The sequence below is a fragment of the Cavia porcellus genome, unplaced genomic scaffold (genome assembly GCF_034190915.1).
Source record: "Cavia porcellus strain 051 isolate PalLab524CR breed Dunkin Hartley unplaced genomic scaffold, mCavPor4.1 scaffold_10, whole genome shotgun sequence".
NCBI lineage: Eukaryota > Metazoa > Chordata > Mammalia > Rodentia > Caviidae > Cavia > Cavia porcellus.
In genome coordinates, this window is record NW_026947493.1 from 56,568,573 (window position 1) to 56,593,242 (window position 24,670).

Here is a 24,670-nt window from a genome sequence, read left to right on the forward strand (position 1 = left end):
TTCACACGGTGTGGTGGGATCAGTATTTTTCTCCTTTAATATGCATATCCAATGATTACAGCATTTCCTGGAAAGACTGATTACACTGCATTGCACTGGCACTTTTTATAAACTAGAGAGCGCCAGCATATTCTTTGACTATTTCTTTGAACAGTGTCTAGCCTTGCACTGGTATCACTGCTTTCATTATGACGTCTTGGGAGAAATCCTAACCTTGTTCTTCAGATGATTTTAGCTATTTTTAGCCCTCTACATTTCCATGTAAATTGCCCACCCGACAGGTGTCACTTCCTGCTGTAGCTTGGATGTTGACTGTCCCTCTGAAGGGACATGTTGGAACCTTTAAGAAGAAGGGACTAACAGGAGGTCTTTATGCCATTTTGGGCAGGCCCTCAAAGGGGACTGGGGGACCATTTCTCTTCTCATCCTTCCCTTCTTGGCTGTCAGATGGGAGTTTTCCTCTGCCACAAAACACACCCACGATGATGTGCTGCCTCTGCACAGGCCCAAAGCAATGGGGAGCAACCAATAATGGACTGAAACCTCCAAAACCTGTGAGCCAAAATAAAACTTTCCACAAGTAAATTATCCTAGGTATCTTGCTGCAGTGGCAGAAAGCTTGCTAACATCCCTCCCCTCTTCAACATCATCAGGAGTACGATTGGGAATGTGTGAATCTGCAGACCAATGTGGCAAAGCTGACATCTGAGAAGTATTGAATTTTCTAAGCCACAAGCCTAATTTAAGATATTTTTAAATTTTTCTTAGTAATGTTTTGTAGCTTTTCTGTGCAGACCTCTGGCATATCTTCTTTCCATCTTATCTAGTCTTTTCTCTGACTCTCTCAGTAGTGGGCACCAAACCCATGCTAAGCCAATGCTCTACCACTGAGCTACATGTGCAGCTCCGCACCCTGCATTAGAACAGTTACGAGCCGGGTGTGGTGGCACATGCTGATAGTCCCAGCACTCGGGAGGGTGAGGCAGGAAAACTGCTGTGAATACCGGGCCAACCTGGGCTACGTGGTAAGTTCAAGTCCAGCCTGAACCACACAGCAAAATTCTATCTCAAAAAAACAAACCAAACTAAACCAAACCAAATAAAACAAACAAACCCAAAAACCAAAACAAACAAAACCTATGAAATTACTTAGAGGACTTCTTTTTTATACTACTGCAAATGGTATATTCAGAAAATATTACCTTATGTAACTAAGTTGTAGATAAATGCAGTTATATAAATCATTTTCTATAATAATTCTCACACTAATTTTGATGCTTTATCTAAAGATTTTTTTTGGATTTCCTAGTCACACAGAATATAAGTTAGTCTTATTTCTACTAATTAATTCAACTTCGCTTCCATCTTGCATTTACTTTAAATAAGGCATTTTATAAATGAAGCCTTACTTTCACCTTATCTTAAAAACTTTAATATATTTTCAAAACAAAGGAACATCAGACAGTCAAAAGCGAAAGAATCCAAGAAAAACACCTGGAAAACAGAACCTGAAAAGGACCTGGCAGGGGACAGAATAACATTTTAATAATATATTGCTGGGAATTTTACTTGTCATCCTTTTTCAATATAGTTTATAATGAAGACTCAGCCACGAAAGATCTAGTTTCACTTAGAAAAGAATGTAAAAGCTACGTATAGGGGAAAAAGTTTTTAAGTCCTTAGAAAAGTTGTAAAAACTACAGGTAAACAACAACAATATGTATTGACAACTCCAAGTTTCAAATATTTAAAGTTCAACATAAAATTCTTAAAAGCAGTTTCAACTATAAACTTTAATAATACAAATATCAATTATACTTTTATTTAAAATGTTATCCATGATAGCTTTTTTAATTAAAATATATTTAATTGCAAAAACAACCTGCCTTAGAATTACACAATATGAAATGTTTTAAGTGCATGTGATTAACAACGTAATTGCCATCATTAGTACTCAAATCTTTGTGTCTTTATATAAGCACTTTTCATTTTATCAAATACAAGCCTCATGTGCAGCTACAATAAAACTTAGCCATTTATTCACATGCCAAGAGACAAGGCTAAAACAATGTTAACCTTTTAAAATGGCTATGAAGCTATGTAACTTTCTTTCTGAATTTGACAGGTTAAAGTTAATTAAACAATATATAAACATAGCAGCAATGAAATTGAGTTCAATATAACAACACAAGTATTTGTCAGCATAACCACATCAGTGTAAACATCAATACAACGTAAGCATCAACTTCAGAAAGCCAGATGTGATGGTGCAAACTTTACCTCCAGCTACTTAGGAAGCTGAAGAGAGGATTTTGAGTTTGAGCTTAGTCTGGGAAACAGAAACTATCTCAAAAACAAACAAACACTCAGAATTAAGAAACTGTTATGTGGTATCTAACTATATCAGAAACCTCACAGCAGTGCTTTTTGAGAAGTTTTTTCTCTTACACAGAATACCTGAAGGCAATCCAAACTTATACCATAACATGTGCAATGGAAAACATTACTGAGAAAATGTTCGCAATAAGCAACACTATATGGCAATACGGTCATGTGAAATGGTATGGTAACAGGAAATGTAGCATGAACTTAAAAAAGACAAGTACTCTGGGAGGCTGAGACAGGAAGATTACAAATTTGAGCCAGTCTAGGCTTCTTAGCAAGACTATCTCAAAATAAAAATTTAAAAAGGAGTGGTGATTAGTAAAAAGGCCCTAGGTTGAATCCCTAGTACTACAAAAAAAAAAAAAAAAAAAAAAAGGCAAAAATACGGATTAGTGAGTTCATTACTTTATGTGTTTATTATAAATAGGAAGTATTGGCTAAAAATATTCATTCTTAAAATGTCCATTTTTGGTGGTGCCTAATACTTGACAGATACAACGTTTTCTGCTAAGAAACAAAACCATTATCTAAAAAACACTATTATGTCATTATAAATTTAATTAAATATAACTTTTGGAACACAGAGAACATTTTTTTCAAAAACAAAAAATCACTTTCTAATTGAGTGCTTCTGAATATAAATAGAAATATTCATTGAGTATTTCAATGCATAGCTCACAAACTATACTTCTGGTATGTTTTTCCCAAAGTATATTCTTAAACACAAAACATTTTAAAGCCACAAAACAAATATTATATCTATTTTTGCATACAGCCTGTAGTAAAACTTCCCATTTTAAAATCAGAACATCAAAGACAAGTTAAGTCAATCTTCTCATATATTTGAAACAGATACCCATCAGAGCTGCAGTAAATCTGGGAATAACTGAGTAATGAGGCTGCTGTAATTACTCTTCATCATCTCTTTGTAAAGGTATTATTTGAATTTCTTTGGCTATCCTTTCTGCTAATGCTTTATTATTTGCAGCAATTATTCTTCGTGACATCAAATCAAATGGTCCACCTAGGATCAAATAGAATATGGGAAAAGGTTATATACTGGATAAAAATAATCTGAAAAAAACAGTTTCTAAGTGTTTTGGGTTGTTTTTAGTAAATACCAGTGTGAGTGGAAATCTCAACTCACCAGTCTGAAAAACGCCATCTTTTCTCTGTCTTTTTTTCTGTACATTCCTGTCACCTCTTTACTGCTTGTCAATCTAGAGACAGGAAATCGCCTCTGATACACTTCTATACCACTCTGCCTTCTCATCTCCTAGTGCTTGTCCCTGGTAACTGGCAAATTCTTTAACTACTTTCATGCTTTAACATTTTTACCATCAGTTCAAATCCAGTATTTAGCTTCATTAGGGCTAAAGTAGGAAGAGGTGGAGAAGGAAGCCCACTGTGACCTACCACCTATCCACATCCAGGAAGCTCTCCACGCGGCCCGAAGAATCAGGCCTGTCTGCCCTTCTCCACAGTCACTCAGAAACTCTGGGTACATAGGAAGGAACTCAGCCACTTCCCATTATCAGTCCCACACTGCCATTAATGCTCATCCCTGCCTCTATCTTCTCACTTTCATTTTTATTTTGAAAAGAATCACACAGTTTGTTTCCCTAAAAGCTAAAGCATAATATATATCAATTAAAAAAAAAAACAGTGAAACTGAGATTCAAAACAGGTTAGTAGAACAGTTACAATAGTTAGTACATCGTGTATTGTTGTCTTCACAGTAGTTTTTCGGAGTACAAGAGATAGGCATGACATCTCGTCCAAACAGTATTAGCAAAAAACAGTCTTTTCAAGGAACAAATAAAAGCTAGCTGCATAATTAATCTTAATTATCTTGTGCTTCCGTATACATTTTTTCCCTTTCTTCCTTTCCTCTTTCCTCCATCAGTTTGTTATCTTTTGAACAGTTTCTTCCCAATTCCTAATACCCATTGTAAATTTCATATCCTATTTTCTTGTTTAGTTTCTCACACTAGTGAGACAATACCATTTTTACATATATGGGTCTAATTTCATTTATATCAATAATATTTAATAACTCTACAGAGGAAAATCTGATATGTAGGAAAAAAGTGCTTTATTACCCCATAATTTTACCTGTCACATCCATTAGTATTCCACCAGCTTCAGTAACAATAATGCCAGCTCCTGCCATATCCCAGCAGTGAATTCCCATTTCATAGTACGCATCCGCTCCTCCAGTTGCCACAAGGCACATGTTAACAGCTGCTGTTCCAACACTCCGGATTCTAACATTTAAAAGTAAGAGTGGAAAAGGTAATCCTTTTAAATGAGGTACATTCCTCCTTAACTTCAGTGTAAGTGTTGACTAAGATAACTTTAATCAATCAAGAGGATAAAGGTTAAAAAAAAAAAGCAGCCTCAAATTTTAAAGTAAGTATGTAAAATCTAATGAGGCATACTATATAAAAATCACAAAACTCATCCCCACAAAGCAATCAGGTAGAAGGTAAACATTAAAACAAATTCTTAGAAAAAGAACCATTGAAAAATATGGAAAATGCTACAATTCTATTATAATAGCACACATGTATATTCATACTTGTCCAAATCTAGGCATGGTAGCTTAGATTGTTTTACACACGCGCGCGCACACACACACACACACACACACACACACACACACACAAATATGCAGCCTGTTTGAAGCAAAACTTCATGCTATTAAAAGGGAAAATTGTACAAGAAAAACTGTTCTTTATAAAACTTTGTTCCTTTGAAATTGCTTAGCTCTGTAACTGCTTCTTGGCTTCATTAATTACTTTCTAGATTCTTGTAACCATGAGAGCTTAACAGATTATGTTGGATCCTGTTTGTACCAAGCTTCACGATCATTAACCTACTCTTGTAACCAATGATCTCATCCAGCTAAGTAATCAGAGAACTGCCGGGCTGTTCTGTCTTGCCTCCGTTCCTCCTGCTCGTGCATCATACAAAAGTATTAACCCACAGGCAGGGGTGCCTGGCTTTGTTATGAGACAGATCACAGCAGGACTGTGTAAAGAAAGCTGTTCCTTTCCTGGATTCCGTTCTGCCACACGTTATTACTGATCATTCCCCCCTGGGTGTGCATCACACATGTGTGGAAAGGGTAACAGCTTCCCTAGGTTTTACACAGACTTAGTGCTGCCTTGAAAGATTACTTCAGTTCTGTCCTCTCATAGCACCCATTCTTCAGAAATATAACAATTTATAATAAGCATGCACACTACTGGACAGCCATTACAGCAATAATGGACTCAGAAACGCATCATTAACAAATGTGAAATTAGCAAGTGAAAGTTTAAAATTTACCTAATGTCAAAATATCTCCCCAACAGGACATATAGTACTTGCAATGGGAAAAACCACATTATTAGAATGGTCTAAATTTCCAAGTGACCAAAGTTAGTACCACTCATAATGGGACAAATAGATTATCATGTGCTTCCTGATCTGATGTGCTGAGAAAGGAAAAAAAACATTACTTTTGTGGCATTCCTATCAAAAATGTGTAACTCAAGCAAAAGTAAAACAAACTCAGTTGAAGAGAATCTTATAAAACAACTGGCTTACATTCTGCAAAAATATCAGTATCACAAAAAAAGACTATATAACTGTTCTAGGTTAAAGGAAACTAATAAAAATGACAACTAAATGCATTATGATTGAACTTTGGATTGGAATGTTTTCAAACTTTAAACAAATTGTCAATATTAGCTTAAATATTAATTTCTTGGTTTTATAATGGTGGTTATGTTAGAGAATGTTTTTATTCAGGAGAAAGGTGTCCTTATATCTGGAATTTTCTTTCTGGAACTGTTTTGATAATTAAACCTCTAGAAATAAAGCTGTGAGTTCTGTTCACCAAAATGTTTCACAGTTCATTTTTTATAAAAAAATAATAGAACATTAGTAATTAACATGGCATTATTCTTTACTGTACCTAAAAAGTAAACTCCTTCCTATCAAAATAATTTTTTAAAAATTAGAAAGACATGATGTCTTTGGAGTAAGTTTTTCAGCTTGTGTTTGTGACACATCAAATTTAAGAAAGAAATAGCAAGTACAAACGATTTTGAGATATTTGCTTCCTCAATAAATAAAATCTAACTGTAGTGGCTTTTTTGTTGTTGTTTAGATAAACAGGTGCATTTCCTCCTTTCTCATATGGGCACTTGACCCCCCAAATTTACTCTGTCTCATAAACATTTCTCAGGAACCTATTAGGTTGTTCCTACTTGTTTAAGAAATTTATCTGGATTACGATTCTCTTTGTTCTCATTTTGTTCCACATAAATAATTCTAGAAACACAAGAAAAATTTGAAGAATCAGCTGACTGTGATGATAGCTCATAGTTCACGCTCTAGAACAACTTCAGACCTCTTACATGAGTCAGGGGTAGAATCCCAGGCTAAGAACAACAGCCTTAGCTACTAGTGATGCTTCTGCCTACTGGTAGGGAAGAGTATGGGCCCTTAGGGAAGGGGAAGTATGACAGTCAGCAAGAGCACATTGCTCTGTGGTAAATATTACCAGTGGACTCCCTAAAAAGATTATTCAATTACCCAGTAGTGAAACTGTGGACCAGATCCTCACTATGTGTTCTAAATCCTACCTTAGTCTGACCCTCCTATAGCCCCGTATGGTAGAAAGTAAAAAGGATTATCTTGGCATTGTAAAGATGTGAGTCTGCTCTGCTGCTTGGTTACTTAAAACTCATAATTATGGTAAAATCTCTGAATTTTAGCTTCTGTGTTACCAACAAGAAGACACCAATTTATCATAGGCTACTACTGTAAAGATTCCAAATAATATGTGTGAAACAACAAGCTGAGTGCCTCATGTATAGAAGGTCATTAATAAACAGTTGTTTTGTTAATAATGAAAATTATTCTGCTGTGTTCAACCTTAGGCCCACCTTTTCCTTGTTCTCATTTTTTTTTTCTTTTTTTGAAGAGGAGTTGGCTTGGGCTGCGTATACAACATATAATATAGTTAATGTACAACAAGTAACAAAACTTTTATTTTTTTATTATGACATTAAAAAAAGAAGATAAGAAAAAGGGGGCTGCAGGTGGAAAACACTATATAATAGCACAAACATTATATATCACACATCTCATCTAAATGGATTCCTCAAAATTAAAGAAGGAAGTCGACCCTCAAATTTACTTTATCTCATAAACATTTCTTAGGAAACTATTATACACTATTTCTACTTGTTTAAGGCATTTACCCAGATTATGATTCTCTTTGTTCTGATTTTGTTTTACATAAATAACTCTGAAGAATTAGCTGAAAGCAACAGATCAGAAAAAGAAATCACTAAGTTACTACTCATCTTTGGTAATATTTTCCTGGCGAAACTACTGAAAATAACGTACAGCAAAAATCAGGCAAGATAAAAGTTTAAAGCAGTCCATTTTTAGCTCTATTATGGTTAAAGTCCTGGTTAAAGTCCTTGCTTCAAAACAGCAAATCGCAGCAGCGGGTTTTTTTAAGTCACGATCTTCTTGCCTCAAAAACATCATCCTGGGAGGCTCCACAGCTGCATGACAGTGATTCCATCTTTTAATTTACTCTTTACGATATTGAACACAGATTTATACCCATATTCAGTTTTACCATGGTCAGACTATACTTTAAACATCTTGACTCCTAAAAGAGAAGTCTAATATTGGAGAACGAAGGATCTGGAAGCTACAGAGTTGCAGCATATAGTCTTCCCTAATTATGTGATCTCAGCTAAGCTACTTCACCTTTTTTGAATCTCAGGTTACCTCATCTACAAAATAAGGCTGGATTATTAAGATGATCTTTGGTCAGTTTTTAAGTCTTATAACTTAGGTGACCGGGGATGTATCTCAGTGGTAGATCACTGCTAGCATATGTGAGTCCCTGGGTTCAAGCCCCAATACCATTGAAATAAAAACAAAAAAAGGAAAGAAGTCAGTGACACCTATGACACAAAATTAGTGCATAACAGACATTACTCATGAAAATGTTTTAGTTTTTTGGCTAACAAAAGTCTTCCATAAAAACCAACAATGAAACAGAAGAAAACTAAAACAAATGTAATCAGATTAAATTCCTAAACAAATACTTTTGTAACTGAGAAAAAAAGTACATCAACAATCCAAAAACTAAGCAGAAATGGAACCAAAAATAGTTGAAGGTAGCAAAAGTGAGTGGATCTTTAAAACTACAGCTCAACAGAACTTTCCAAAAAAGAAAAAGACATGAATCTACACATTACAACACAAAACTGGTCCAGAATGAACTATTTTAAAGCATTTTTTTTGATTGTGTAAAAGTATTAGCCTTTAAAGATAAAGGGAAAAAATTCTCAGAGATCCCAGGTGAAACATAAAATAACTGAAAAGCCAAGTAAATTAGACTGGCTAGTTCTCAAAACAACACAAAAAGCAAGGCAAGGATGAAGGCATTTTCAGGAAATAATTTAGTTCCTGCTTTCTTATACTGAGGCTCTCAGATCCAGCTAAGCAGCCCTTCATGTTTTAAGGCCATAGAAAAACAGTGAAACACATACATCAAACTTCAAGGAATACTGTGGGCACATGCTCTCGCCAAGGAATCCACTGTAGGATGGGCATTATCCAATCAAAGGGTAACTGGGAATATTTTCAAAAGGAGTGTGAGCACTTTATAAAGCCAATAAAGGACTAACATCAAACAGTGGAATCAAGGGTTGAAGAATGTGTAAAATTGATATGTTCAACAAAATAGAATACAACTTAAAAATGGGACAAGAGGGAAAAAGAATAAAATTAGATAGGAAATAAGTGAAAGCCAAAAATTTCTGGAATCCTTATAAGCAGTAAATGGTTAATTTAGAAGGGTATTAAAAACAGTATAAGTATAAAAAGTTGTAATGCAAAAGAAATCCACTAGATTAAAATTTAACCTTTCTAAAACGGCAAAAAAGAATTTCAGCCAGGTTGTGTTGCTGCACGCCTAGAATCCCAGCACCTGTGAGGCTGAGGCAGGTGGATCAAAGATCGGAGGCTACCTGGAGCTCATAGCAGGTGCAAAGCCACCCTGACTGCATAGTTCAACCCTGCTTTGAAAAACCAACAGAAGAAAACCAAACAATACAAAATACTAAATAAATAGATAAGAAAGCAAGGGAATACACAGCTCACTGGTAAAGGCCTTCCCAGCATGTTTTAGGTCCTTGAGTCAGTCCCCCATACCACGAAACAAAGACAAAAACAACAAACAAAATCAAAGCAGAAAGAATTTACCAAATAAATACAGTAACTGTAAATATACACACCAATCACAATATATAACAATCGAAGCTGAATGAAGCAGTCCTATTAATACATCACTAGTCTTCTGTTGTGTGTTAAAGAAGATATTCAAAGTGATTGATAAAGCAGAACCGTACTGTACACTGTATACAAGATACACTGAGGATGCTGAGACACAACAGCAAAACGTAATGCCAGCGCTGGGACATAGTTCAACAGTACAGCACATGTGAAGCCCTGAATGCAAACCCTGGAATTCCTTTAACCTCTCTCCCAAATGCAGTGCCAAACCTAAACTGGATTTTGCACTACAAGAAGGAAAACAGTATAACTGGCATTATTAGAATAATGACAAAACTGGATTAGATGATGTTAGACAAAACTGGATTAGATGATGTTAGTATATATGAATTTAATAACTGTATGGACTATGGGAGAGAATATCACTATATTTACAAAATAAAGTGAGAGTTATAAGTAAAAAAGCAATAAAGCATATAATTTACTCAGACATGATTCAGGGAAAACACAGACACACACACATAATCATGAAATGATTAGGGTAAAATGTTACCAGATAAGTCTGGGTTAAAAAGTGTACTACTATCATCCCAGTACTCTGGGAGACTAAAGCAGGAAGATCTTGCATTCAAGCCCAACTTGAGGAACTGAAGTGAAAACCTGTATTCAAATAAAAAGTGTCTGGGGCCAGGGATTTAGCTCAGAGGCATAAGCACCTGCCTTGCAAGTATCAGGTCGTGAATGTGATCCCTAGTACCAAAAAAGAAAAGTGTCTAGAGATACAGGAAAGACCATGGTTCAATCTCCAACACAACAACAACAACACCAAAAAGTATACTATGATTTTTTTGTACTATTTTATATTGACACATTTTTGTTGTTTGGAATTATTTTTTTATTTTCAAGTAAAAGAATTTCAAAATTACATCACAAAATTAGTACTATGGTAGAGATCTTGTATCTGTTACTAAAAAATTAATTTGTAGAAGAAAATTTATTCTTTTAAAAATTCAAATTATCTTGCAACTTTAGGTGAAAAAAGGAAAAGAGCTTACCCATGAATGGGAAGAGCAAAAAGCTTTTCCATATTAGAAAGAATGACTTTTACAGTCTCTGGTGTTCTGGAAGATCCCAACTCGGTTACCAAGAGTGCTTTGGTAATATCTGGAAAAGAAATGTTTTAAATAAACACTAGAGTCTAGAAAAATCTGACATATGTAACTCAGAATGAAACAGGACACTTATATCCCTCTTCTTATTTTTATCAATTTTTTTCTAAACTTTAAAATACTAAAAAGTTGTTTTATTTTTTATTTTCAAGTAAAAAATTTCAAAATTACATCACTCCAAGTATTAATTTTATTATCAAAAGTTATGTTCTTTAAGACTTTTACCCAAAATGTGCAGAATATAACTAGTTTGTCTGCATGCATACCTTCAGTGAGAAACAAGTCTCTTAAAGTATAAATTAAATTCTATAAGGAATTTATATACAGATTTGATACGAAGGCGCCATCTCTTATTCAACCTCCAGTTTACTAAGCGGACAGGTTATCTGTATTTTCCATTCTCCTTTAGAAGTATCAGGACTGAATCTTTCCACAATTCAACACTCTCCTCTCTTCATCTCCTCCCATCAGGTAAGATGTTTAATTATCAGTTCTTTGTTCCCTGTGAGTTTGTAACTGTTGTACTATTTTTAACTGCCACACAATTTAATTAAGTAAAAAATAATTAAGGTTTAGGAATGTAGCTCAGTGATAAAGCACCTGCCTACTATGTATAAGGCTGCAGGTTCAATTCCTAGTACCACAAAACAAGCAAAAAATTTAAAAAAAAATTACACAACACACAAGAGCTATTTCTATGAAAAGTTACCACACTCCTTCAGTTCAAAGATGTACGTTACTATCTCAATAATAAGACGTATCATTCAATTTGTGTGGCCTGAGAGTTCAATGAGTAAAAACTAAAACTGCTCTCAAGTGTAGGAGAGAAATTATAAAAGGCTAGAAGGGTTCTGAACTTAGACTGCAAGTATTTTTAAGCTCTTGCTATACTTTAAAGAATCGGACAGTATATACTATAGGAGGGCTGAGACTATAGCTCAGCGACATGATGCCTGCCTGGCAACCACGAGATCTTGAATTCAATCTCTGGTACTAAAAAACAAAAAAAAAAGACAAATAACCTTTGGGAAATGTTCAGTGTGGTTTCCCAAAGAAAGGTAACTCAAAACTTCAACGGCTGTAACACATTAGATGAGCTAGATCATCTAGCTCATGAAAAATGTAGTCAGTTTTTTAATCTGAAGGTTCCACATCGAGACTCAATTAACATTAAATCGAAAGTGTAGTGTGCCTGTACTGAATATATACACTTCTTTCTTGCTATTACTTCCTAAACATTATAGGCTAACAATATTTACATAATGTACGTCACTCAAGCAGTATACAGGAGCATGTGGGCAGGTAATATACAAATATGACAGCATTTTATGTAAGGTACTTGGACATATACGGATCCTGGTGTTGGCAGGGGGTCTTACAACCAGTCTGTGGATACAGAGGGATAACTGTGTATCTATCATTTTTAATGATTCTCAGATTTAACACTCTACTTTCAACTTATTGTTTAATGGTTGCCCTAAAATGGCATAAGATCAGAGGACTTTTGTGAAGAATCTGAGATGCTGCAGCTAAAACAATAAACCGTGCAGGTATGAAGCCATTCTCAGTCAACTTCTTATATCCGACACCTAGTACAATGCTGACCAGAAATGTATCTGCTTAGCTTTGTTTTCCATTTCTTTCACATTCAAAACTGAGTCAAAATGCCAAAGTTAGAAGAAAATAAGCACAATTTATGAATCAGTTGATAACTGGGGAACTCCATATTAACAGTTAAGCTGGGGGCTGGGGATTTAGCTCAGCGGCATAAGCGCCTGCCTTGCAAGCAGGCAGTCGTGAGTTCGATCCCTGGTACCGATAAAAAGGAAAGACAAAAACAAAAACAAAAACAAAAACAGTTAAGCTATCAAACATGACTTTCCAATACCAATTCTATGAAAATTTGGAGGACAGGCCTACCATCTTGCTTTGAAACCTGTAGTTTTTGGCCATTACAAAAGGCACCTTTTCCTTTTCTGCCAGTGTACATCTTATCTTCCACACAACTGTACACAACTCCAAATTCCATCTGCAGAGGAGAAACAAGTTTCCTTTACCAAATCTGAGTATTTTTCTTCACGAAATCCAACATTTTTTTCTAAAAAAATATAACAAAACGTAGTATATTGATCAACAGTGTATTCAAATGGCTAAACTGTGGGATACATAAAATGTTTATTTCCAGCCTAAACAGAAGAGGTCATCAGAGTATAATTCTTGAGTTTCCCTACACCTGTATCTAGACTTAGAGCACCCACACTACCTCACATCAGGACTGCATTCTTATTAAATGAACACTGTCCCAGGATCCCTACTCCACAACCCATACCCTACAGATGGGTTGTGGGATCATCAGATCCTTCTTCTCTTAGACTTCTCTTATAGAATCTGCTCACCAAGCTTCTTCTTCCCTAGCTGCTATGGTTTGAATGCCTGTCCCCTCCAAGACGTGCTGAAATTTAACTGCCAATGTGATGGCATTGGAAATGGGGCCTTTAAAAGGTGATGGGTGGGTTTATTGCCTCTACGGTTTTCAAGATTGTGCTCTCTCAGCCCTTCCATCTTCTGCCACCAAGAGGAGGGAGAGGAGAACTCAACTTTTCTCCCCTTTGGAGGATACAGCACACAAGACGCCATCTTGGAAGATCATGGGCTAAGTTTCCAGTACGCAGAACGATGAGCCAATACATGTCTCTTCATTATAAATTACCCAGAATCAGGTGTTATTATGAACTACAATCAAAGATACCATAAACTTTTTCCTCTTCCCTGTCACTGAGAGTAGTCTGCACTTTGTATCTCTTAAAATGTTAAATTTGGGTTCAGTCTTGATCACACAAAGAGCAAATCTTACGGACTAAATACTTCACGTGACACCGCCGTGTTTCTGGCTGTCCTCTTTTTGTTGTCTCAGTATCATTTTTTTCAAACCTTCTTCTCTGCCTAGTACTTAAAACTTGCATACATTAGGCTTTTTAAAAAATCTTTTTTCATTGCTTCCTTTTCCCTTTTTTTTTTCTATATTCTTAAAAGTTATTCTTTTTCAGTCCGTAAATCCAACCACCACTAATAGTTCTGGCTTCCACCTACTCTATCTACACGTAAGAACCTATGCTCCAGACCCTGGGCTTGTAGACACCTCATTCAAAGTAACCAAAACCAAAATTACTTCATTGAATGCTCTTTCTTATTAAAATGTTTTCCTTTTGTTTATTGGGCAAATCCCTAATTTTTTAAGTGTCAACTCATTTAATTCCTCTTATTATGAAGGTTTTTCCAACTCACTATTAGGAGAATTGTTTCTATCCTCTTGTGTGTTCCACGGTATTTTTTTTTTTAACAGTTCCACTAAACACTACGTTTACTTGTTCATACAACTGACTCTGTACTCAACAAGTCCACAGCATATAGCTCGGGCTGATTATACGCTAAATGTTCACTTAGCTCCTTTTGGATGTGCTCACTGATTAATGTAGCAATATAGTGAAGCCTTCATTGGTATTAACTTGTGTTGTTTTCAGGTATTTCTTAATTGTTTTGCTAACATGCTAGTCAACAACATCACAGCTCCTTGAAGATAGAACTGTAAGATATTAGTGAACATTCCTCACTCTTTGGCTAATCAAATAGCCACAAGTCAAGGAAATGCAGTAGGTAAATTTACCCCACTGTGCTTTAGATGTAAGTATTCAATTATATATAAGTTCCTAAAGATACTCTGCATTTTCTGACCATATTTTGGTTCCTGCCACTACCTGCTTTTTTAATGTCCGCCTTACTAACACCATTAAGGCATTACTAGCTCAAATCCACCTCTTTCAAAAAGTATTTAGATCATAGCAATTTCTATCATATCTGACTGTATGACATAATAGTGATTAGATACTGAGTTGTATTTCATTTCATGTGTGTATTTTCTCATTATAACTCTTCAGAAAACACTGCATTCAAAATAATGCATATAAATTTAAATATAGAGACAAGTCTCAATCTATTATAGATATATTTACTTTCTCAGAAAATATCAAGACACTTTATGAATTGTACATTTAAAACAACATACCTTTTTATTTACAACAAAGCCAATCGAAACAGCTACAAAAGGAAATCTTTAAAAAAGAGACAAAACCCACAAATTTACCAACACAGAACTTAATTTCAACAAAATTCATCTTTTTATCAGTGTTTCCCAAAGTCTTCATATACAGTCTCATCCCTCCTCCCCCAATAAGTTAAACGCAGCAGTGTTTATAGTATGTATGAGGGGAAGGGAAGGAGGAGGTAGTATACACAACACAAACACATCCCATGTGCAGAATGCTTCTGCAGGAATGAACCGTGTGAAACAATTATTTCTCAGGAGACTGATTAACAGCAACCACTTCCAGAAACAGATCCTCAGAAACTGAGGAACACAAGAGGAAGTGTATTTTTTACTGAAGGCTCTTTTATATCCATTGAAGGTCAAGTGTTGTGAATATGGTTTTACATATAAAACTGTGTAAAAATCTTTTTTTTTTAATTGAATAAAAAATGAGACAGTTGGTGCACTCTGGAAGGTTGAGGCAGGAGGGTCATAAGTTCAAACTTGGCCTGGGTACAGTAATGATTTAGGGAGACACTGTCTCAAAATAAAAAGTAAAAAAGAGGTGGGGAAAAAAGTCAGAGCAAAGGCCTGGGGTTTATGTCTAGTACAGCAAAAAACCAAAACAAACAAAAATCAATGAATTGAAACACAGTTTTTAAATTGATCATGGATTCTTAAGAAGAAAGTACTCCTTTTTCTGTTTATTTCCTCACACTGTAGCTTGGAACTGCAGTAAACCCAGGAACCAAAAAACTGTTACTTGTCCCCACTTGGAGCTTTACAAATTTAAAAGGAAATTAGCAGGTCTCACAGAGATTTCTATGGCTGCATGACAGTTTGAACAGTCTTAAAATCTGACTCAAGAAAGTTAGACTGAAGAAAACAAAGTTCAATATAAGTATTTAAAATAAAATCTATTAAAGATTTTATATTTGAGCTTTTAATTTAATAAAACAGAATCACACTGTATAGTGTCTTAACTTTTAATATTTCAATATATCTTGAGCCACTTTCCACATTTAACTTTTTATCATATACAGATTCTAGACCTTAGAGCTATAGACTTTAATGTAGCACAGATATACACAGTTACATCTCAAGTTCAAAAGTAACATCTATATCCAGTCCCATCAAACTAGGTACGAACTCTCACCAGCAATTTCATCAGGCTTTCTTCTGATAATTCAATGACTTATAATACACTTACTCTGGGCCAGGCACTAATTAAGTTCTTATATAAATGTACTACTTGGGGAGACCCAACGATAAATAATTATATGAAGCAGGTACCATTAATATGGTCACTTTGTATGTACTTTAAAAACTGAAGTCTTACTCATTAATTTGCCCAAGGTCACAAAGCCAATAAAAGATGCATCAATATTCAAGTCCAGGTCTGCTGATCCTAAAACCTAAGTAATTTTTAATTCTTTTCTCCTAGGTGAAATTTATCTTACATGGACAACGCTGCTCTAGTGACTTCATTAGTTTTGTATTAATCACAAAGTATTTATGTTGCTTCCTTTTTCTACTACAGGAAGAAAAAGAATGGTGCACTTTACAACACAAGACAAACCCAACATTACTTGTTCTTTACTTCCTCCTCATGTGACATAAGGTCTTCAGCTTAATACCTTTTGATCTGCTATTAACATTTTATATGTACATTCTGAGACTTAAAGAAGCATAAATTATACAATTCCCTAAAGTCTAAATGTTCCTGAACAGAGTCCTCCTAAAGTCTAACCAGTTACTAAGCAGTGATTAAAACTTTAGAAACATACCTGTGTACAAAGTTAGTTGTTCCATCAATAGGGTCAATGATCCATGTGGGGTTGTCAGTTAAGATACTTTTTTCCCCAGCTGCCACAGATTCCTCACCAATGAAGCTAAAAGCAAGAAAGACAAATTAATCTCTATATTGCTTTCAACTACTTCAAACCATAACATTTTCTTTGCTACAATCTACTATAAAACAATCCAAGTTGGTACCCTCCTTTTCTCCTTTTTCCTTCCTCTAGAAACCAACACAAGAGATGAAGGTTTACTTTATTTCCTCCAGAGCAAAACATATGAAAAGTTACAATACCAGAGCAACTAATGGCACACATGAATGTACAAACACATGGACCTGAAAAGCACATTTACAGCAGATAAGAAGTCATTAAGGAAATGCAGTAGGTCTACAGGCTCTCAGGATACCCTTTTACAAAATACGAAGCCTAGAACCTCTTGTGCAGCACACAATGATTTATTCCTAACCAACAGGAGGAACTGGAGCAACAGTGTGTAGTTTCAGAGACTAGTTCACAAAAAATGGTTCCATGGTTTCTATCTTGTTCTCTTTCTCCTTCCTTGGCCCATGCTGTGAGCTGGGGTAAGAAGAGGCCCCTGTGAGGAACTGCAGGAAGCTGCCAGCAGAAAACCCACAAGGAAATGAAGTTGCCAACAATCACAAACATGAAGAACAGCCCCTTCAGCCCTAGCCAAGCCCTGAGATGACTGTAGCTGTGACTGACAGTCTGACTGTAACTCTTTTGAGAGACGGTGGCTACAACCGTGCAACTGAAAGACTCACATTCCCATCCCAGTGAAATCGTGAGATAATAAAAATTTGTAGTCTACAGCTCTACGTTTTTAGGATAATTTGCTTGCAGTAAAAGATAACTAATTCAGAGAACATCAAATAAATTAATGAGAAAGCAAATCAATCACCAAAATTACTGTGTGTACACATCTTTCTTAAACATGCTATAAATTCTACATAAATCTCAACAATGGTATCTGAGTTCACTGCTTTTTAACTTTCTATTTTGTTTACTTGCCATTATACAACACTGAACTGTTTTAATCATTGTCACTTTTTTTTATCTTTTTCTCTTAGCTCTAGTCCCTTTTATTTGGTAGGATGTATATTTAGCTACAGCTGTCTCTTCTCAATGGCTAAAGGACCAGGAATGGCAATGGCGTGACAGAGGAGCACAGAATGGCAATGCTAACACTTCAAAAGGATGGCAGTATTTCTGTACTTGGTGAGACAGGCCCTGATTTTACGATTTTCTCTATAGCTCCTTAAAACAGCCTCTATCCTGCCACAAGCCCAAAGCACAATGAACCTAACTGAACTTTTAAAGCATGTCTGTGTAAGGTGCTTGCTTGCCAGCATCCAAGCATTTCTCTTACTATGGAGGAATGCAAACACTGCCTCTTCCCTGATTCTTGGCACCTGATCTCAGACAAATCACTGAGCTCAGCCACAACTTCCTGCCCAGATTTGTAATCTTAAACTAATGAGATTAAAGATAGTTTGGTTAGAAAAGTTTGTTTTGTTTTGTTTTGGTTTGGCTTAGTTTTTCTGAAACAGGGCTTCCATACATGGTTCAATACATGTATAGCCCTGGCTGGCCTCAAACTCACAGTCATCCTCCTGCCTCAGTCTCCCAAGTGTTGGGATTACAGACATGTGCCACCATGCCTGGCTGATAGGAAGTACTTAAAACCATCAGTTAAGAGCAAGACCACCAGTGCCATCCTTAGCAACCACTCCTGTGTCACCTAGGTAAGACTTCCTCCCTCAAAGGGCTCTGAGCTACCGAACACCATCAAAACAAGTTCCTTCTCAGGTTAAGACAACCAAAGTAAAGTTATGTATCTGCAATTAAACTTTAGCCTAACATAGGCTTAATTTTATCATTTGAAATTGATGTAAAAATACCTGTGAGATGGATACTTCTCCTTTATGGAAGAGATAAGCATTTTTTCAACTTTCTGGTCTGTAGCAGTCACCAAATCAGCTGGAGAACTTTTAATCATAACATTCATTTCTTTTTTTAGAGCTTCACGTATCACCTAAGATGATTTTTTTAGTAAGCAAATAGAAAAGGTATAATGTATTTTACAGCAAACAAAAAGATAAAATATACAAACAGTATAAAAGACTCAATCTGTCTTAAATGTTATCCATAAAATTTTCCTTTGTCCTTTTGAGACAGGATCTCGCTATGCAGTTCAGGCTGGCCTTGAACTCATTTTGTATTCCAGGCTGACTTGGAGCCTGCAGCAATCCTCCTGTCTCACCCTCCTGAGTGCTGGGACTACAGATGTGAGCCACAATGGCTGGCTCATATAGAATCTTTTTCATTTTTTATTGGTACCAGGGATCAAACTCATGACTGCCTGCTTGCAAGACAGGCGCTTATGCTGCTGAGCTAAATCCCCAGCCCCTCTTGTGGGTTTTTTTTTTTTTTTTTGGTCTTTTTCATTTTTTTATTGGTACCAGGGATCGAACTCACAACCTCATAAGAATTTCTTACATCTTACAAAATAAGCCTTCAATGGTTATGTCCTTCTAGACACAAAAATCATAATATTATATTCAATTTTGTACTCATGATTGTCACCATAACATTTTAAAAATTTTACTTTAAAAAATTCACTTTAAAGTTCTACTGAAATGAAAACAAATGTAGATTAATCAAATGTATATTTAATCACACACTGTATATCCATCATATCCTGGCTGGGACATTTTAGTTCTTACCTCTCCAGCTTGTCTTGCTAGTGTTACTGCGTAATCCATGCATTCCTGCCAAGGATCAGCCATCTTCTGAATATATTTAACACATACAAGCACAAAGTAGTTAGAATCTCTGAAAGTCTTAATTACAGACTACTTAATTCACAAAAACATCTTAGCAAAGACTTTTATTTCAAGATTTACCTCCTCTGCAATTATAGTGTTTGATCTTTTTCCCATGAATTATCCAAAGATGCAGTTAAAAAAAAAAAATTAAACCTAATACATCATTCACTCGTATCACAGAAACATTTTCATAGTAAAAAATACTTGGCAAAATTGTCTCCCAAAGAATCTACCCCACATTATAGAAAAAAACGAAAACGTTGCTTCGGTGAACAAGCACAAAAGGACAAGAAATATTAAGAAGCACTTGCATATAGTTGGCTGGCAATTAAAGTGAAAATAAGAGAAAGATTCCAGCGAGACAAGGAGCAAAAGGCACAGGTACTGACTAATTGCCAGCCAATTATGCACCACATGTGAGGTTTCTTTTAAATAAGGTTTTTTTTTTTTTGTCTTTTTCTTTTTTATCGGTACCGGGGATTGAACTCACGACAATAAGGTTTTAAAGACGAAGACGTTAAAGTTCAAGGCTGAAAAATAATCTGCCCACTAACACAGATTTTTGAACGCTATTCTGACTTTACGGTACGTGGCTCTTTCTACTGCAACATTCTGAGGACTTCCTTGAATTTCAAAGAGAGGGGAAAAAACAACTTAGCTATGTATTCAGACCTGTCCAGCTTTCCACTCACTTCTGATGACTACTAGTCTGATCAAACTCTGCAATTTGTACCTAGCATGGAGAAACATTTCAACTGTTGCATCCACAAATGTGACACTCTTCATTAAGCAACCCTCATGCTGTCTCCTTTTCAGCTGAGATAACTGACAGCATTTCAAGTTGCAGACTCTGAGAAATCCCTATGGTGTTGCTGACATTATAGGAAAGCAGAGAGAAGAGGTGTGGAAGGCAAAATCCGTAAGTTTCTGCTGGTTGCTTTCTCTTCCTGATGCAAACATTTAGGCAATTTTTAAAAGGAGACCACTTTTTAAGTTATAGACATAGCAATTTCCATCTCTTCAAGAATAGCTTCCTAATCTTTCTTCATTCTACTCTTTCCTCTTATCAGAACTTGAAGTTCTGAGGCTGTGTGTGCTTCCTCCTCAGACGCTCTGCTCAAGCCACTCACACTCCATCCACTCATAGCATTGAATTACTCCTACCAATGTGTCAAGGTCAACTTCAAAAGTTACCTTCTATCTTGCGATTCTCCAGCCAGAAACTATTTAATCATTCAACAGGATGGCTGAATACTTACTACATGCTGTGTACAGCACCACAGTCATGAAATGTGTACAGCAGCATGGTGAGGAAGACTAGGTCCCATTCACACTCACTTTCTCGTGGGGAGTCAGATGTTAAGAGGAAAAAAAAAAAACCATAGACTACTCCAAAAGCCAAAAATGTTAAAAGGTTACATAGGAGCAACGCAATGAGAAAGATGTAGCAGGGAGATCTGACTGGACTCGGGTATCAGATAAAGTTTCTTTGAGGGCATGACTGAATCAAGATGTGAAGGAAAAGCAAATACTGAACTGTAAGGTTCTTGGTACCTCAAAGACCCAAGAATGATGTCTCAGAGATCAGTGGAAATGGAGAGGGGCAACGCTGGGGGAGGCAATAAGAATCACCCTTTGCAAGGCCTCAGTGTGAACAGAATGACTGCAAGGTGGTAGGAAGGGCAAAGAGTACATGAAGGCAGACGGCTTAGGAAATTTAGATTCAGGAGCAATGCTCCAGAGGAGACGCAAAAGTTGGCTCAAACCTGGAAAGGGGATTTTGCAGGCAGAGACTGAAAGTTGAAGTATCTGCTTCAGAGGATAAAACTAGTGGAACTTGACAACTGACTATAAATTGGTGTGTGAATGAGCAGAAATGAATGATGACCAGATTTCTACTCCGGCAACTGAATAAATAATGGCATCCACTGAAAAAAGAAGCAATTGAAGTCAAGTTTCAGATCTACATAAGAGACACAAAGATCAAAACTTTAATCACTGGAATGGGAGCACTGTGTAAAATTAAAAGGCAAAGTCAATTAGGAAGCAGAATGTAGATGGGTCTTGAGTTCAGAGAAGAGGTACCGTCCACAGATATAAATATGTAAGGCAGCAAACAAGGTTCTGAGTCTGAATGATATTCCTGGAACCTTGACCTGAAAGAACCCATAAAGTTTGTACATCACTTTCAGAACACTGGGCAATGTCTTCCTACATTTTAGCCATCTGTGGGCATGTTGCATGTTCTCACCAGTTTTAAATACATTTTTTGAGAAAGGGGGCTAATAAGAGAAATTAAGTTAAATCCCAAAATTGATCACAAGGTCAAGAGAAATGAGGTAAAGGAAGTTCATTAGTAGCAGTTTGGGAATGAGGGTGTGAAGCCAACAAAAGATTGTTTATGTGGAAACATAACAATTCTTACAGCTTTATGTTTCAGATATGCTTGTCCAAATGTTACCTAGCCTTGCTGATGGCAGTTTTAGGAAACTTGTCCTGAGCCCTAGCTCTTTTTCTGGTTAGCATCTGAAAATGACTTAGTAAATTTAGATTCGGGAGCAATACTCCACAGGAGACCCAAATCTCTATTTCAGAGATTTTTTTTTTGGTTGCAAGAATGTTGCTATACAAAGGCCCATATTTTATGATATTGCACTTTTCCAAAGTTATACATCCTGAAACGTTTCCAACAGTTTCGGGCCTGGCCAGCCTTCCACAGGGGAAGCCAGGTCACTCTCCAGCGCCTGCCCCGACTGAGGACAGCGCGGGAGCTGGACCCTGACCCACCGCAGATACTGCGACTTTACGACCCCGCACATTGGCCAATTCGATCTGAGCTTCCTTGGACCGGTAAAATGCAAATTTGGCAATTACTAAATAAGCTGCCTCAGGTGTTCGGTAAAACCGCGTGGGTGAAACCGCTGCACCAACCCTGAGGCTGCTTCTGGTGTCGCCAGCGCGGCTCCGACCTCGCCGCACAGAGATTTTCCAGCCAGGGCCTCCGCCCGGCACGCCCCCCGCGGCCGCCCAACCAAGAGACACCGCCCCGCACCCAACGCCCGCCTCACCAGGAGGGATGGACAGAATAAAGCCGGTCTTACCTCGCGTTGGAGGAAATACCGCTCGCTCAGCAGCCGGTGATACCGAGGATCAGACCTTCCGGATAGAGGGCCGGGACGACAGGAAGTCCCGCCTCCACAAAGCCAATCAGAGGGGCGTGGCCACTCTGAGGCCCCGCCTACGACGGGAGCGCCGTTAGCTTCCTCCAGGGTGTGCTGTTCCAGGGTTCTGCTTGGACTTGGCTCACTAGGCCCACATCTCCTTTTAAAAACCTTCAGTTTTTAAAATTTCTTTTGTCCAGCTTGTTTCTTCTCTAAGAATGCCTTTCCTTTCTATTTTGCTCACACCTTCTTTCTTCTGTTTGTGCACCTCTTCCGTTTCCCTTTCATTTATTCCAATGAGAATAAATGAGAATAAGTGCTTACTACTTGACAAAACATAAACTGGATTTATGACTCCGGTTATGCAGTGCTAGTTCGCTGAACTGGTACCAGACAAACCTATGGTAGTTTAAAAAGAAAGAAAAGAAAAAGATAACCAGCCCCAACTGCTCCTATTCTCCGTAGTTCATATGCATTGACTTAAATGCTTAAGGCAATTGTGTTCATGTGCATTGTTTCACTTAAACGTTGCAACAGTTCCATGAAGCAGATATGATTCACTTCATCAGAAACATGAGACTGGGAACTCAGTGATTTATCCTCTGCAAGAGCAGAGACTGGAACAGACATACTGTCTCCAAAGTCCACATGACGGGAATATACATGGTGCAAAAATTACATTGCGTAAATACAGGACTGTTCTATAGCCCTTAAAATGTTTCCTCTTCCTTGAATAACAGGTCTGGCACCACAGCATATACCATACATATATTACCATACAGCGCTGCACAACTGTAAGATGTCCTGTCTACAATAGGACCAGAAAAGTGTATTGTTCAGCGCGTTGCTTCTGAAGTATTTTCTTTAGTTTAATCAGAAGACAGGGTGCTGTCACCAGTGTGAAACACATCTCAGAGACAAAAGAAAGATATGAACGATAGACCCAATGCTCAAACTTCACAGAGAGCTAAGGGCTTGCCTACATTTTTTTGAAACTGATGTCTAAAGAATTTGATTTGGGTGGGGTATAGTACCACACACTTGTAATTCCAGCTGTTCAGCAAGCTTACACTCGGATGCTTTCTCAAAAAAAAAAAAAAAATATATATATATATATATATATGAAAAAGTTTGGGCATGAGGGGGAAAAAAAAGAAAAAGAAAAAAATAGAAAAGGAATCTGATTTGGATATTTCTGTTTGCCTATTAAATGATACATTGGTTTCTTGATTTTAAAGACTTCAGAAACTACTTTTTGGTTCCTCATTATGAATCATGCTAAAGTAAAAATTATTGTCAAATACATCCTCAAAAATACTGACATATAACCACGTGAAAATTTCCAGAAAATTTACAGACATATCAAAGTCCTCTTTAAATCTTTTTTTTTTAAGTGAAAAATGATCCTACTGATTTGGCAAAGCTGCTAAAATCAGTGTGAGCAATTTTAGATTCATAAAGGATCAACTATCTTATGCCTTCAAATTAAAAACATTTCAAACTTCCCATACAAGATGATCAGAAAGTCATTTTTTTGTGGAGGTCTCAGCTACCACCACACAGTTTTTTTCAGTTGTTTTGTTTTGGTTTGGTTTTTTTCCTGCCAAATGGGCCATTCTTCTTGCAAATGCTTTTGGAAAATGAAGTGATAAATCTGCCAGTGTACAAGAGAGTCCAGTGTTCAGATTCCAGTGTAGAAGTGTTGAAAACAGGTACTACACAGTCCAAAAGATTTTGTTTGGGTGCTGGATAAGCAGTTCATATGGCTGGTAGAGACCGCAGTATATGATACCAGAAAAACTGGGATAGATACAAAACAAATACAAAGAACACCCTAAAATGATTCCATATTCCTAAACAAATGCTCAAACTCTTTGAGATCTGCAGTTAAGGCATCATCATCACATTC

At 36.6% G+C, this 24,670-nt stretch overlaps 1 protein-coding gene across 1 annotated transcript; it reads right to left on the reverse strand.

Moving 5' to 3' along the window:
- Positions 1-1,409: 1,409 nt before the first annotated feature.
- Impa1 (inositol monophosphatase 1) lies at positions 1,410-22,831 on the reverse strand. Its single transcript, XM_003479906.5, has 9 exons — positions 22,702-22,831; positions 19,499-19,564; positions 18,674-18,807; positions 16,743-16,847; positions 14,935-14,980; positions 12,792-12,900; positions 10,758-10,866; positions 4,501-4,652; positions 1,410-3,409 (listed from the first exon to the last, which is right to left on the reverse strand). The coding sequence occupies exons 2-9, from the start codon at positions 19,559-19,561 to the stop codon at positions 3,294-3,296; spliced, it is 834 nt and encodes a 277-aa protein (XP_003479954.2). The 5' UTR covers positions 19,562-19,564; positions 22,702-22,831; the 3' UTR covers positions 1,410-3,293.
- Between the last annotated feature and the right edge of the window lie 1,839 nt (positions 22,832-24,670).

Coding starts and splice junctions, on each gene's coding strand:
- Impa1 (XM_003479906.5), bottom strand. CDS start 19,561: ATGGCTGATCCTTGGCAGGAATGCATGGATTACGCAGTAACACTAGCA. Junction 4,653..10,757: donor TTTGCTCTTCCCATTCATGG/GTAAGCTCTTTT, acceptor TTTAAATGTTAG/AATCCGGAGTGTTGGAACAG. Junction 3,410..4,500: donor AATACTAATGGATGTGACAG/GTAAAATTATGG, acceptor ATTTGATCCTAG/GTGGACCATTTGATTTGATG.